We start from the raw sequence: 13,046 nt of genomic DNA on the forward strand, positions 1-13,046 counted from the left end.
AAGCAGGCAGTCACACTAAAGCTGCTGTACAGTTAGCAGCTAGCCCAGTGCTAGCAGGAGATGAATTGGGGAGCAGTGTACAAACTATGTGTGTGTGTGTGTAAACCCAGACTCCTGTGCTTCCCTTGCCCCTTTCTGAATGTGCTTCTGTAGTAATGATGCTTGGTTTCTCCACTGGGTAGACTACAGAGTCGAGATAAGTCTGGTGATGCCATTGTAGTGTTGTCTATTTTTCCACTCCAATTGCCATGTGAATAAAGGACACAAGAGCTAGCACTATTGCAAGAGAGATTTGCTCTCATACTGCTCTTTTTCACAGTAGAGATAATACATGCTGCTCAGAAATACAGTAATATGCAGTGCTTCTCAAAGAAGTCTGGGGCTTACTCCCCATGCATGAAGCAAAAATTCAGTACCTAATGAAGACTTTGTGGAGTGAACCCCAAATCTTTTCCCCTTTATAGACATGCAATCAGTCCTGAGCTGACTTTGCTGCCACTGCCTTTCTCTGCATGCTGTGGGCCATGGGATAGTATGTTCCTCAACACTGAGGTACAGAAAATGTACAGTACTTACCTTGTTGCCAAAATCTCAAATATTTATTGTTTTCTGACAGTAGCTATTGGTTCCCTGCTCTAGGAGCTGGATTGCAGGGGGTGTTGGGAGGGGAGTCTGTCCTATACACTTCTTGATCTTGAGGCATCTTGCCAGTGTAAACTACTGCCACCCACACTATAGGCAGCCTTTCAGAGAAGTAGGAGTGCAGGCTGTAAGAACAGAGACAAGCCTGCCAGTTCATAATCTCCCAAATATGTCAAGAAACTAGTCTGACTACTTTGTATGGATGTTTGGTAGACAATTTACCCCTTCCTATGCAGTGACTGGTTTTTCTTCGAAGACAGTCAAATCTCTGAGTGAAGAGAGAGCTGACTTGGTTTTAGTCTGTTCAGGATATGCAGGTGGCAAGGCTGCTTCTCCTTCCAGAAGAACTGAAGGCAAACTGAAAGAAAAAAGCAACCTCAATCATTTAAAACTAAAGGTGTTTGAATTAATTGCATGGCTAAATTCCAGCTCTTGCATGCTCTTAGTTTAGTAGCGTGGCACTGTTCTCATCGAGTTGTACCTTACTCTTTTCTATCTTTTCTACTTAATCAGTTCAGAAGAGCATGCAGGATATGCAGGCTGGCAGGAAAGTTAATGCTGTGAGAATCCTCGACTCCCATTTCCTGACTTTTTAACCTTGAACTATCCCAGGAATTTTGCATTTGAGTGATTAAGAAGGTATGACTGACCTCCTGCCTCCCTCCTGCTAGCAGAACCAGTTTGTTAATCTCTGGGAATGATCTAAAATCTGTATGTGCTTTTTGATAGTCTTCTCCTAGCAAATAACTGAGTAGTTCTTTGCTTCCAGGAGTAAATGATCTATACTGAAAAGAAATACATAGGCAAACCAACTCTCAGTGTGTGCGAAGTAGAGCCTGTAAAAATGCAAGCCTTTTCAGAAGTAGATAGAACAAGCGAGCAGCTAAGTGTTAGCCTGATAGGTCCTAGGCATGCTCACTGTGGCTGGTGGAGATGTAAATTGTGTAGCTCAATGCTTCCATTAATCTGAGCATTACAAACATATTAAAGGTATGAATTTATCTGTGTTCAGAATGCTCAAAATACAGGCTGTTGCCTGACTTCAGGTGTCGTTGTTGTCTCCTGATTTGCTTTGTGTAGAACCTGCTTGTGCAGCCTGTGACTAATTTCTGTGGAAAACTAGTGTTGATGTTTCCTGCTCATGCAATAATAGTAAGGGGTCTGAACTAGGAAATTGCATACAAGTCAAGATGTCTTGCCCAAAGAGCAGCAGAGGGCATCTGTGAGGTCTTCATTGACAAGAAAACTGTTTAAAATTATGATAATTTGGAAAATAAGCACTGAGGATAGATGTTGGGTGTGCTTATCCCAGAGATAGCCCCATGCACAAAGCATCAGGGGCCAGGAGGAGAGACAACATGAGAGAGCTTTGGGAGATTGTAAAGATGCTTAATAACCATGACAACAAAGGAAAACTGCTCTGCAGTCTCAGTTTCTTGAGATGTGTTGGGGTTCTGGGGTGTTGCTGTTGATGCTACAACAACAACTTCAAGCTGTTTTTCTTACATCTGACACAATTTTTTCTGTAAGGGTTATAATTCTGCTGAAGTTATACTTTATCACAGCAAGACCAGGTCCAGGTTAGAATGCTGTACATGCTGGCAGTCTTTGAAATGACATCTCTTTGGTAACTAGAAGTTTAGAGTGGCTGTGCCACTGTGTGGGTCTTGAAGTATTATCTGTTTTTCAACACTTTCACATGTTGTACCTGATCTCTCATCAGTCTCCTTGGAGCATAGCCAAGAAGCTTCTCAAATTTGCAATTACTTCTTAAAGGTTTCTCCTTGTTATCTAGGAATCCCTTTGCCATTCATAGTTCTAACCTGCTCACGTGGGTCCTGAATTACTCCTTTCTTCTCCCCTTGGTGTGGAGGCCTCCCCGTGTAAAACCCACTGTGGTTCTTGACCTTTTGGTGCAATTGAGGGTGTCATTTGGCTCAGAGCTGCCTGTGTTGTCACTACTGGGGATACCAGCTGTTAGGAATGAGCTCTTCTCATTGCTTCTTCCCAAAATTGCAGTTGGAGTGGGAATGCAAAGGAGTGTTTCGTTGTGCCCGGGTGTGTGGTGACAGGGTGAGGAAAGCTTTGCCAGCAAGATCGTAAAGCAGGGCCTCTTTGCTGCCACACCTCCACCCTCCCAAGGCAGTTCTCCCTGCAGCCAGAGAAGATGCTCCAAGGGAAAACAGTTACTATAGTGACAAACAGCCCTGGTGTGTTTGAGGGCTGGATTATCAACTTGAGTAATAAATGTGTAGGAGTCTATTTTTAAAAGCTTTTGTGAGGAGAAGATTGGTGTAGCCCCAGAAAATATGTCTGCAAAGTGAGAGGTTTTTTTCTGTGCTGAAGTTTAAAAATAATCCATGTCTGTCTTGAGAATGGGAATGACCTCATTAAAAACAAAGAAGCTTGTATGTCATCATGTCGAGCCTCCTGGCAGAGATTCTTCCAGCAGCCTTCTGACTTAGAGTAGGAGCTCTTCCCATTAACAGGTTCCTCAGAGCTCAGACCCACTGTGATCTTGGGTGGAGCTACCCAATCTAACAGCTGGAATTGAGGTGCCTGTAGCCCGTTCTCTGCCCTGGTCTGTGTAGCACATCCTGGCACAGAATGAGCAGTAAGTTGAGTTCAAATGAGAAATTAATTTAAAAAACCAAACCAACCCAATGCTGTAGAAGCTGTTGAAAATAAAGCCTGACTCCAGGCATCTCTCACAAAGTGCTGGGTCTAAAAACTGTTTGGTTGTGTAAGAGAAATGGTAAGAGTGGAACTATCTGCTACAAGTTCTCTCTTACAACAATTTAGTAATGATTTTAAAATAATTATTAACTAATAATTAACAATTTAAATAATTTATTGCTGCCTTCCAATACCTGAAGGGATCTTACAGGAAGGCTGGACAGGGACTTTTCATAAGGGTGTCTAGCAATAAGACAAAGGGCAGTGGTTTGAAACTGAGGAAGAGTATGTGTAGATTGGATCTTGGGATTAACTTCTTCAGTACAGGGTGGTGTGGCTCTGAAACAGGCTGTTCAGGGAGGCTGTGGATGCCTCCTCCCTGGGGGCCTTGAGCAGCTAAGTCTAGTTGAGAGGCATCCCTGCCCATGGCAGGGTCCCTTCCAACCTAAGTCATTCTAGGATTTGTTTATCTTGCTTTACTCCTTGCCCACAGGACCTGTGCACTTCATACCCTCGCTGTGCGCCTGCAAGTACAAGAGGGAAGGGGAAAACCGAAATGAACTGTTGAGCTGTTAGCTGTAAGAAGAGCTGACAGTGAAGGCCCTAAGTGATCCAGGTGCCACCTTTGTTCCTTGTTCAATGAGCTGTTGCTGTCAGTACAGTAAACTGTAGGAAATCCCCTGGTCTGTAGTTTCACCCATATAGAGTCATGAAGGATTTTGTGTAAGGCCATGTGATCTCTACTGAACTGATTAAGGCTCTACTGTTTAAATGGCTTTACTGTGTTGTGTGGGTTTGAGGAACCCTGCAAACATGGGGATTAGGTGGGTTTATGTACAGCACAAACTTGGCAATCCCTTGGTGGTTTCTAAATGCTTCCCATCAGTGAGCCAAGCGTGTGGCACTCTCTGGACATACACGCATGCGTACCCAGGCACCAGCCTGCCTAAAAAGCTGCATGGGGATTTGCTTGCTTGCTGTAGGCCACCAATCATCACTGAAGTCAAATAATTGCAAAAAGAACTTTTCCTGTTTTGAGAAGTTCAGAATTGATTTCTGTTACCTGTGTAGTATTAGCTCCAGATTTGTAAGATGGCTCACCCATCTCCTGCTCCTGTCAGGAACCTCTATGATCTTACAGCCGTGTTTAACAAACTTTCTGTCAATCAAAAACTTGTTATACAAGGATTATTTGCCTTGACTTTCTCATGTAATGAGGTTTTTGATTGACAACAGTAGAGCTAAAAACTATAGAAAGGCTTCCTGAATCTGAGATGGGCAAGTTTCCATTTAATAATGTTTGCACATGATAACATTGGTTTCCAGTCTTATCGCTTTTGGCTTCTTCCACTGATAGATCAAAAATAAGGATTCTGGAAACCCTTCTCACTTAAAGCTGATGTGACTTATAAACTAGATCTAGGAAACTGGCTTTCTGTTTCTAGCTGTGGGAGCAGGATTCAAACCTCATCTGCTGTACAAATAGTCAAGCGTGTGGGGGCATGCATTTTGCCAAGTGCCTCATTATGTTCACTGGCCAGTGGGTGGACAATGGCTTTCCCCTCAGCCTCTGCCTGTTACAGGTATGATAGAAATGAGATTTAGGTGAGCTGATACGTGATGGACATATAGGTCACTTTTTGCTGTTAGACTGCTATTTACAGATATCTTCTCTAGCTCAGGCTGGTTTCTCTTGTAGGAATTCCACACCATGTCTAGCATGCAGCTTAGAAGCAAATGAAGTGCTTCAAGAGTAATTCTGGTCTAACTGATGCTCTAAAGGGCCTTAGAGCTAAGTGAGCATGACTGGAAGATGCAGACAAAGTCATGTGTCTGAAAATGTCATCTCTTGTAACTGGACTAGTTGGGGGTTTAATAAAAAAATGCTATACCTACTGATGTTGAAGTTTTCCCCTTGGTTCCTTCTGTGTGACTGGAGATCAGAAGTCAAAGTCATGAAGCCAGGGTTTTCTGAACTTTTGTGTGCACTGCTTTCATTTGAAGGCTGGGTCAATATACCTGAAAGGTAAGGAATGCAAGAATGGTTTTGTGGGTTTCCTTCCTTCTAAAGCACAGTGGGTGAAAGGGGTACATCTTTCTAGATGGCTGCTTTGAGTCTAGCTACAGAGAGAACCTATTATATGGTAATGTGGTTTGTCCAAGTTGATGAGTTTTTTTTCCAAGGCTGCTAGGAAGCTTTGTGAATTACAAAGGAGATGTTTCAAAAGAAATAGTTCTGCAGATGTGCCCTAGCTTTAACTTCCCAAATGCAGAAACAGTCCTGTTTTATGCAGAAATAATACACTAACTGAACCATGTCTTGCTGTGAGAAAGAAACTACCTTTTGCTCATTTCATCAGTCATGCTGCATTGTCAGTGTGCTTAGAGAGATGCTTGATTTTGGACTCCCTCTGGAAAATTGGTTTCTTTTGGTCTTCATAAGAGCCCTTAAAAATCATATCTTTAAACAAGGAAATAATCTTTTTTCCTTTTTATGCTTTGTTAATGGTCTGGCTACACAACATACTGTGTGTCTTTCATCTGTAATTGTAGCATTGCTGCTTTGCTTTGTGCCAGCTTTTCCCACAACAGCAAGGAAAAGGAGTTTAGAAGAGCAAGTAATTTGGTTTTCAAGCTGCAGTTATTTGGGGAAATAGCTATATGACATATGTTGTCTGTAATAAGTGGAATTACTCTCTTAATTCTAAAACTAATTAGTCTTCTGTTTGCTGTTTGAATGACAGATTTCTCCTTTAATGAATACTTACCCCTCTGTGCAAATGGGATAATTGCAAGCTTGCAGTCAGCCAGGGAGGACAGCACTAGTCTGCTCTTGGTGGTGGGTGCTCCTTGTGAGATATGCTGAAAACAGGAATCTCAAAGGTGAAATTATTGTCTGTTTCTAAGCTCTACTAACTGGCAAGTCTCCAGTTGGCTTGTGTCATTGCTACAGCACACTGATCCTGCCTTGCCATTTCTCCTCTCTTTTTCTGAAAGAACTGACTGGATGCAGTATGCAGTTCATGCCTTGCACTTCATATGGAAAACAGGAATAAGCAGCCTTCAGTTCTTGGTCCTGGCTTTCTAAGCAGTCTGACAGTTTCTGAGTGTATCTAGAAGGAATTCAGCTGCTTCTAACAAAGTAGGAATGGACAAAAGCTAAGCAGAAGCTTTATGAGTTTGGTATTTAACCTTGGAGTCTTGAAGTTGGCACTACAGTGCTATTCCCTGATAAAAATAGTCGAGTCATGGGGCTGATAGTGTAGCTCAAGACTGGAGAGGTTTGAGCTTTTAAATTTATGTTTTTTTAAATATAATAAAATTAATCTTCAATGTGATTCTTGAGCAGAATTCTGCTTCAGAGAAGTTTCACTCTGTATAATACAAATCTACCTATCAAAGTATGTTTCATACCTGTAGCACACTCTCACCTTTAACTATGACTTTAATTACTGCATTGTGTTATGGGATGTTTGCATGCATCACTCATAACAATGTAGCTGGGACATGAGAAATACATGGTTTCTGGTTTATTCAATCCATAGGACTGAGTGGAAGCTAGTGTGCAAGGTGAGAGACTGCAGAGCCAGTGATGGCTCTTCTTACAAAGCAATAGCAAAATGGCAATCATAAAATCCACAGCAATATTTTAAGAGTTGCTAATCAACTGATGAACAGAAGACTACTTGGGCAATTGTTCCCACCTTTTGCTTACTGGATCATGATTTGGGGGGGAACTATGTCAGTAAATGTTGATTTCTATGTTGAAATTGCTATGGTTGGAGGCTTTTTCCTAAAATCTTCCTTCACAACGATGATTGACTGCAAGATGTTAGTATGGGGCTGTCAGTTGGCTGCTCAAAGCCTCCAGATGAAATAAGCTCAAGTGTGCTGAAAACTTTGTCTGTCGGCTCTGCTGACTTAGCTTTGGATGTGAAAGATTTTCTGCAAGCCTGTTCATTTTCTTACAGTGGGTCAGAAACTTGCTCCTTTAGCCACCTTACCTTCCTGTGACACCCTACTTGTACATGGCAGAGTTTGGTGCAGCCCTGTGTTTGCTTTTAGTCCCAGTTCTTCTTAGCGTGCAGTGTAACTGCTAGAGGCGCTGTGGTGTTCTATGATGTGTCCTGTGCTTTGTGCTCAAAGGGCAGAAAGCCCTTTCTGCCATCCTTTCTGGCAAGTCACACTTGCAAACCTTCCTTCCAGATATGCCTTGTGCAGCACATTGGGCTTGTGATGAAACTATGAGCCATTGGCATGTTGTGCTTTTGGCAGCTAGATACGTAAGATATCTGCAGGCTTAATTCTTCCTGCCTTGTGCCTCCCTGCAGTGGTATCTTTGGTTAGTAATTCTGTTGGTGTAAGCTGAACCTCAGTATCTCAATGAAAGGGGAAGGGGCTTGGTTTTGGTGACTAAAATCTGTGGGATGACTCAAGGAGTGGGTACTCCAAGCTTTGTTTTCAGCCATCTGAGCCGTCAGGCTGTTGCTGAATGTAGTTTCTAATAGAAGAACTTCTCAGAGCAATACTGTGGAAATACTTCCTCATTTGGACAGAGCAGGTTACACATTTTTGTGATACTGAGAGACTAATCTAGTTTGTCATTAGTGAAACTGAACATATTGCAATGCAAATGAGTGGAGTTGCATGACAAGTGGTTCCACAGTCTTCAGCACTTGCTATTGATTGTGCAGTCTTAATTATTCATGTTATGCAAATTGCATTTCTCATCTTGCTCCTTCTTGTCTACATATTTCTGATACAGGACCTGCCTGCAAACAGCCTTGTTCTTTCACTTGGGAGACGAGGATTGTTTCTGGCAGAGTTCTTAACGTTCCTCTGTTGAGTGAGAGCTGGCTGAACTGGGCAAGGCTTAGGAGCTCTGTCAGAATGAAGTCATCGTGTTGCAGCTTCAGATGAATGAAGGGAAGAGTTTGTGGTGTATTATGAAATAAGAACAAAAGCCTTAAAATCGTTCTGAACTTACTGTTGGTTTCTATACTGAAATCCTTGTGGTACATTTCTGTTCAGTTGTTTGGAGCAGATGTGCAGAAGTGTTCTTCTGTTAATCCTGAATATTTTACGTTTCAGGTACACTAAACCACTAACCTTTGCAGACTGCATTAGTGATGAATTGCCACTAGGATGGGAGGAAGCATATGACCCTCAGGTTGGAGTTTATTACATAGACCACAACACCAGTAAGTCACACCTTAGTATATTTTTTGCAGAGTGAGTGTTTTGTGCCTGTGTTAAATTTTGGTGAACACAAACAAATTAAAAAGAGCTATCAGCATGTTTTGGAGCAGATGAGATCTGCAGCTTGTGTTATCCAATCCTGTTCTTCTCTGTTGCACAAGTTAACTGCCCCCTCTAAAACAGGAATTTGAGACCTATTGCTTTGTGGTCTTCAAATCAGCAGTCACATTCACGCTGATATTATGGACACACCTATAAGATTTGGCTCTACTGAGGAGTCTGACTAGGTTGTAGTGATCTGGAGTTTGTTCTTAGCCTGGAATTTGTCCTTGTGGCAAGACCATTGGAAACAGTGCAAAGGTCTCATGTTGATTCCTCAGGATAAAGGCAATGACTGCCTGAGCTCTCTTTACTGCAGGAGCGGGTGCTGCCTGTACAGGAGAGGAAAAGCTTATGTAGGCTTGGGATATCCTGAGAGTTGTGCAAGCTGGAGGAGTTCAGTTCAAGCTTGTGGAATATTTATTCTGTGCCTATCTCCAAGCTAAGCCATTGATTATTGTCGTAGCTGGATTCTTTGATAGACCAGAAGTGCTTGAATTACAAGAAAATACAGACTTTGATATAGAATCATAGAATGGTCTAGGTTGAAAGAGACATCCAAAGATGATCAGGAAAAATGTAATAATATCAATCGATGACTTCGGTTCTCTTAACAGACCAGGTCCTATTACAGTCCAGAAGTTCACAGCAGAACCAGGCCCTTTTAGGGGTGCATGTAACTCGTGCAAAGAGGCAAAACTGTTAAAAGACAAAAGTGCCTTGAAGTTGTGTTGGGATTTTTGGTTTTGTTTTTTCTTTTCCAATCTTGTTCTGGGACTTCAACTGAAAACTTGGGCAACTTTCTTTCAACAGAGTTCTGTTTTAAATAGATGCACAAATCAGGGGATGTTTGGTGGTTGTCGTTCATTGGGTTTTGCTTGGCTTTTTTCACACCCTTCCCTTTTCCAGAAAGGCCACATTTTTCACTTGGCTGTACCTTCCAGGTTTTAGCTACTCCAGATGTAGTGACATACAAAATATAATTAAGCTGAAGCCATGGAAATACTGTAATAAAGGGGTGATAGAACCTCTAAATAAAAGTATTTGTAAGGCAGAGGATGTTGACTTTTCCTTTCACAGGAAAGGATAGTGGGGAAGAAAGGGTAGACAAGCCCACAGGGTCACGCACCGGAGATCTGCAGGGGAGAGGAATGGGTGACTTCAGCTTGAGAAGCTACTAAATTGGAAAACATAAATTGGGATCCCCTGTAGGTCTGTGAAACCAGATCCTGTGCCCATTTCAGTTGCACAACGAAAACACTCTGCAGAGTTAAGGATAAGGTTGCTTTTTAAAGACAGTTTGAATCTTAATGCTTTTTCTGGTCTCGTTTGGGTTTGGGTTATTACCACAGTAGGAGTAAGAGCTGAGTTTAGAAGTATTTTTACTTCCTTCTGAATGATTTAATGTTTTCATGACTGTGTGCAGCCAGGAACATACAAGAGCCTGGGCAAGATCTCCAGAGGAGTGAAAAATATGTTTAGACTTTTATTCCCTTGTGGTTGGTGTTCTGCTGTATCAGGTGCTGGGATGTGAGAGATGCCTACCAGGGTGCTCCAGACCAAGAGCAGCCCAGAGACAGGGAAATGGCAGCTTCCGGGGACTCTGAAGGGCTTTGCTGCGTTTAGGCAGCAGTCTTATCGCAGTGGCTCACCCTGGTCAAAACAGGGGCTTTAACTTCCTCCCCCTGTGTTTGTCAAGGATGACTGTAGTCTTGGGGCATGCAGCTCAGGTACAGAAAAATAATCTTGATCTGAAGCCTGCAGTGGCATGTGGAAGGTTGTCAGACCTCCCGGTTGTTGCAGCTAGCAGCAACTGCAGCACCTAGGTGAGGCAAACAAAACATGATCCTAACTGTGCATTTGAGCTTGACCCAGGGTGAATGAACAAGGATCTGTTTGCAAGTCTAAGCCCTTTGTGGTCCAGTTACCCCTGAGCAGTGCCACTCAAAAGCACCAGACTTCAAGGGCATGCAGAGAAAGCTTCAAACCATGCTTAACACCTGCTTAATAGCAGTTTCACTTCCATGTGATGCCAGAAGCTACAAGACTTGACATAGAATTTCAATTAAAAGGTTAAAAAGAAACAAAATTATAGTGCTGTTTCTTACCCCAGCTCTAATCCAAATCATGATGAAGCAAACCATATGCACTTACCTTCAGCTAATCAAGAGGGTCATCTTTGTGGTTTGTGTTGAGGTATCCTCTGGAGAGTGTCCAAAACCTCCTTCCTCTCCAAGGTCTCTTGCAAATTCTCTGGGGTGCAGGAAGGAACCATCATCAGAGGGTGTGAAGGGATGGAGGCGTGTTGGTTCTTGCTACACAGTAATTATCAGAAACAAGCCCAAGGACAGACCTAAATTAATTCTAAGGCCAGCAGCCATTAAAAAAAAAAATAAGATGGAGAACGTTTCTAACCTTTTCTTTGAGGCAAAATAAATACAATCAAATTGAGTGCCCAAAATATTCTTAGTACAGTATTAATGCATAGCCCTGAGTGTCCATCTCTGGGACATCATCTTTAGAATTTGATTTGCAGAAAGAAATTATGATTTTCTTGCCAGATGCTGCTGCAAGCATAGTAAGGCTGCATTCTTCAATCATGAAACAATTAGATTTATTTATGACAAGCTCAACATTCAGTTAAGAATTCACAAGACAAGAAATGATGTAATAGGCTGCGTTTCTGTAGTCCTTTTCATCTGACTTTTGAATGGTTTTTGCATTTCTCAGTATTTGGGGCAGATCAAGAGCCCTTAGCCAACGTTTTCATTGATTGTTATTACCTATTTGAAAATCAAAGCTCAGAGCTGCAATCAGGGGGATAGAGTTAGTGCTGTGATTACTGAAAGGGTTGGGGTGAATAGTTGGAAAAATGGGACCAGAGCAGTTTTGGTATGTAAGTGTGGTGTTCTGCTCTCCATGAGCTGGCTGCCAAGTGTTCCCTTTGTCAGGTGGTGTGTGTGTTTGGAGCAGCGTCAATGTTTCAGCACCTCACAGAGGTGTTCAGGATTGTAGATGTTCATAGTGCTCTTCCTGATTGCTTATAACAGAGGGATTTCCCCGCAGCACCTTCCACTGCCCTTCTTGGAATTAGGGGGACATGGGCTGCTAGTTTAAAGGAAAATTGGAAATAACCAAGCCTGAAGAATCCATAGGTACAGGTGCACTTAGGCTCCAGCGTCCTGAACTAGACTTCAAGAATTGTAGGTACTTTGCAAAGTTATTCATAAAGCTTGAAATTAAGAGTCTTGAGTCATGGTTGCTGGTGCTTGTTCATTCAGTCTAGTCTAGGGAAGCTGCCTATCTGGGAATATGGAGGGCAGTTCTCTAGGAACCTCACAGCAGACCTTCTCCTTCTGGTTCAGCTGTGGAGTGAAGGAATTTACTTCATTTGGATCCAGGTAATGGTTATCTTCAAAGTGGGTTTGAGGGTCAAGAATAGAGACAGGAGCCTGACGTTTTCAGACTCTTAGAGCTGATAAGCTGCTGTGGTGTCTTCCTGACTTTTCTTCTGTTCCCTCTAGTAGGCATCCTGAAGGGCATCGACACCTACAGTTGTTTTTTTCCTCAATTTTGGGGCAGGTTTTCTGGGTCAGGCTTAGCTTTCATATTGCATTGACTAAAATGTTGCTTCTACTAGCAGAAGCAACCTATAAAGGACTTTTTGTTGAAATGCTTCTGCAAACTTTACTGTTGGTGTCTTCAAAATGGTTTTTTTTTCAATTATCTTTTGAAGTTTCTCTTAAGTCTTGTTATGTAAGTTGAAATGGCATGTGTTTTTTTCAAGTCTTCAGTTACTGTTAAAACAAGTTACTGCTGGAGTGCCTTGTTAATTTTCTCCTCAGCGGGATCACGGACAGCTTGTGAAAATGGTTGAGTGTCCATCCCTTGTGTAAAATCCTTCATTTCTAGTTGGACTCCTGGGGTTATTATCAACCTGTTCTCTTCCCTCCATTCTGGATATTGCAGTGTTAGTCTTATGCCTGACTCGCTTAAGAGCTGCTCATACCTTCCACCGTGGCAGCTTTTACTAAATATTTAAAGAGGCTCTTAAGATATGCAGATTAGATTCCTACTGATAGTTTCAAACAGCTCCTTTTTATTAATTATTCATTATGTGGTAACTAGGGATCCTTATTCAAGCATGCTAGTTTAGACAGTTTAGAGCACTTAGTCAACTGAATATTGGAACTTGTTCCAAGCAAGAACACAGAATAGCCTTGGAAAAAAAAAAAGAAAAATATTTTGGACACTTCTTCACAAAACTGAGACAAATACTGACAATAAATGTGCCTAATTAGTATTAGGACTATCTGCACGCCTGTGACCCAGTGTCTTTGTCATGATTAGAGACCTGGAAAGCGATGTATTGGCTGTGTTGGGGTAAGGGAGGTGGAAGTGGTGTAACTGCTCCTGCCTCTGTTGCCTAT

The 13,046-nt window shown here is 42.2% G+C and overlaps 1 protein-coding gene across 1 annotated transcript in view; it reads left to right on the forward strand.

The window, feature by feature from the left end:
- The window catches only part of WWC1 (WW and C2 domain containing 1), a 67,867-nt gene that overhangs the window by 20,801 nt on the left and 34,020 nt on the right, over positions 1-13,046 (forward strand). The window contains exon 2 of the mRNA XM_064161608.1: positions 8,410-8,519. Within this exon, the coding sequence (XP_064017678.1) occupies positions 8,410-8,519 (110 nt within the window). The remainder of the gene's footprint in view (positions 1-8,409; positions 8,520-13,046) is intronic.

Source organism: Pogoniulus pusillus, chromosome 22 (genome assembly GCF_015220805.1).
Source record: "Pogoniulus pusillus isolate bPogPus1 chromosome 22, bPogPus1.pri, whole genome shotgun sequence".
Classification (NCBI taxonomy): domain Eukaryota; kingdom Metazoa; phylum Chordata; class Aves; order Piciformes; family Lybiidae; genus Pogoniulus; species Pogoniulus pusillus.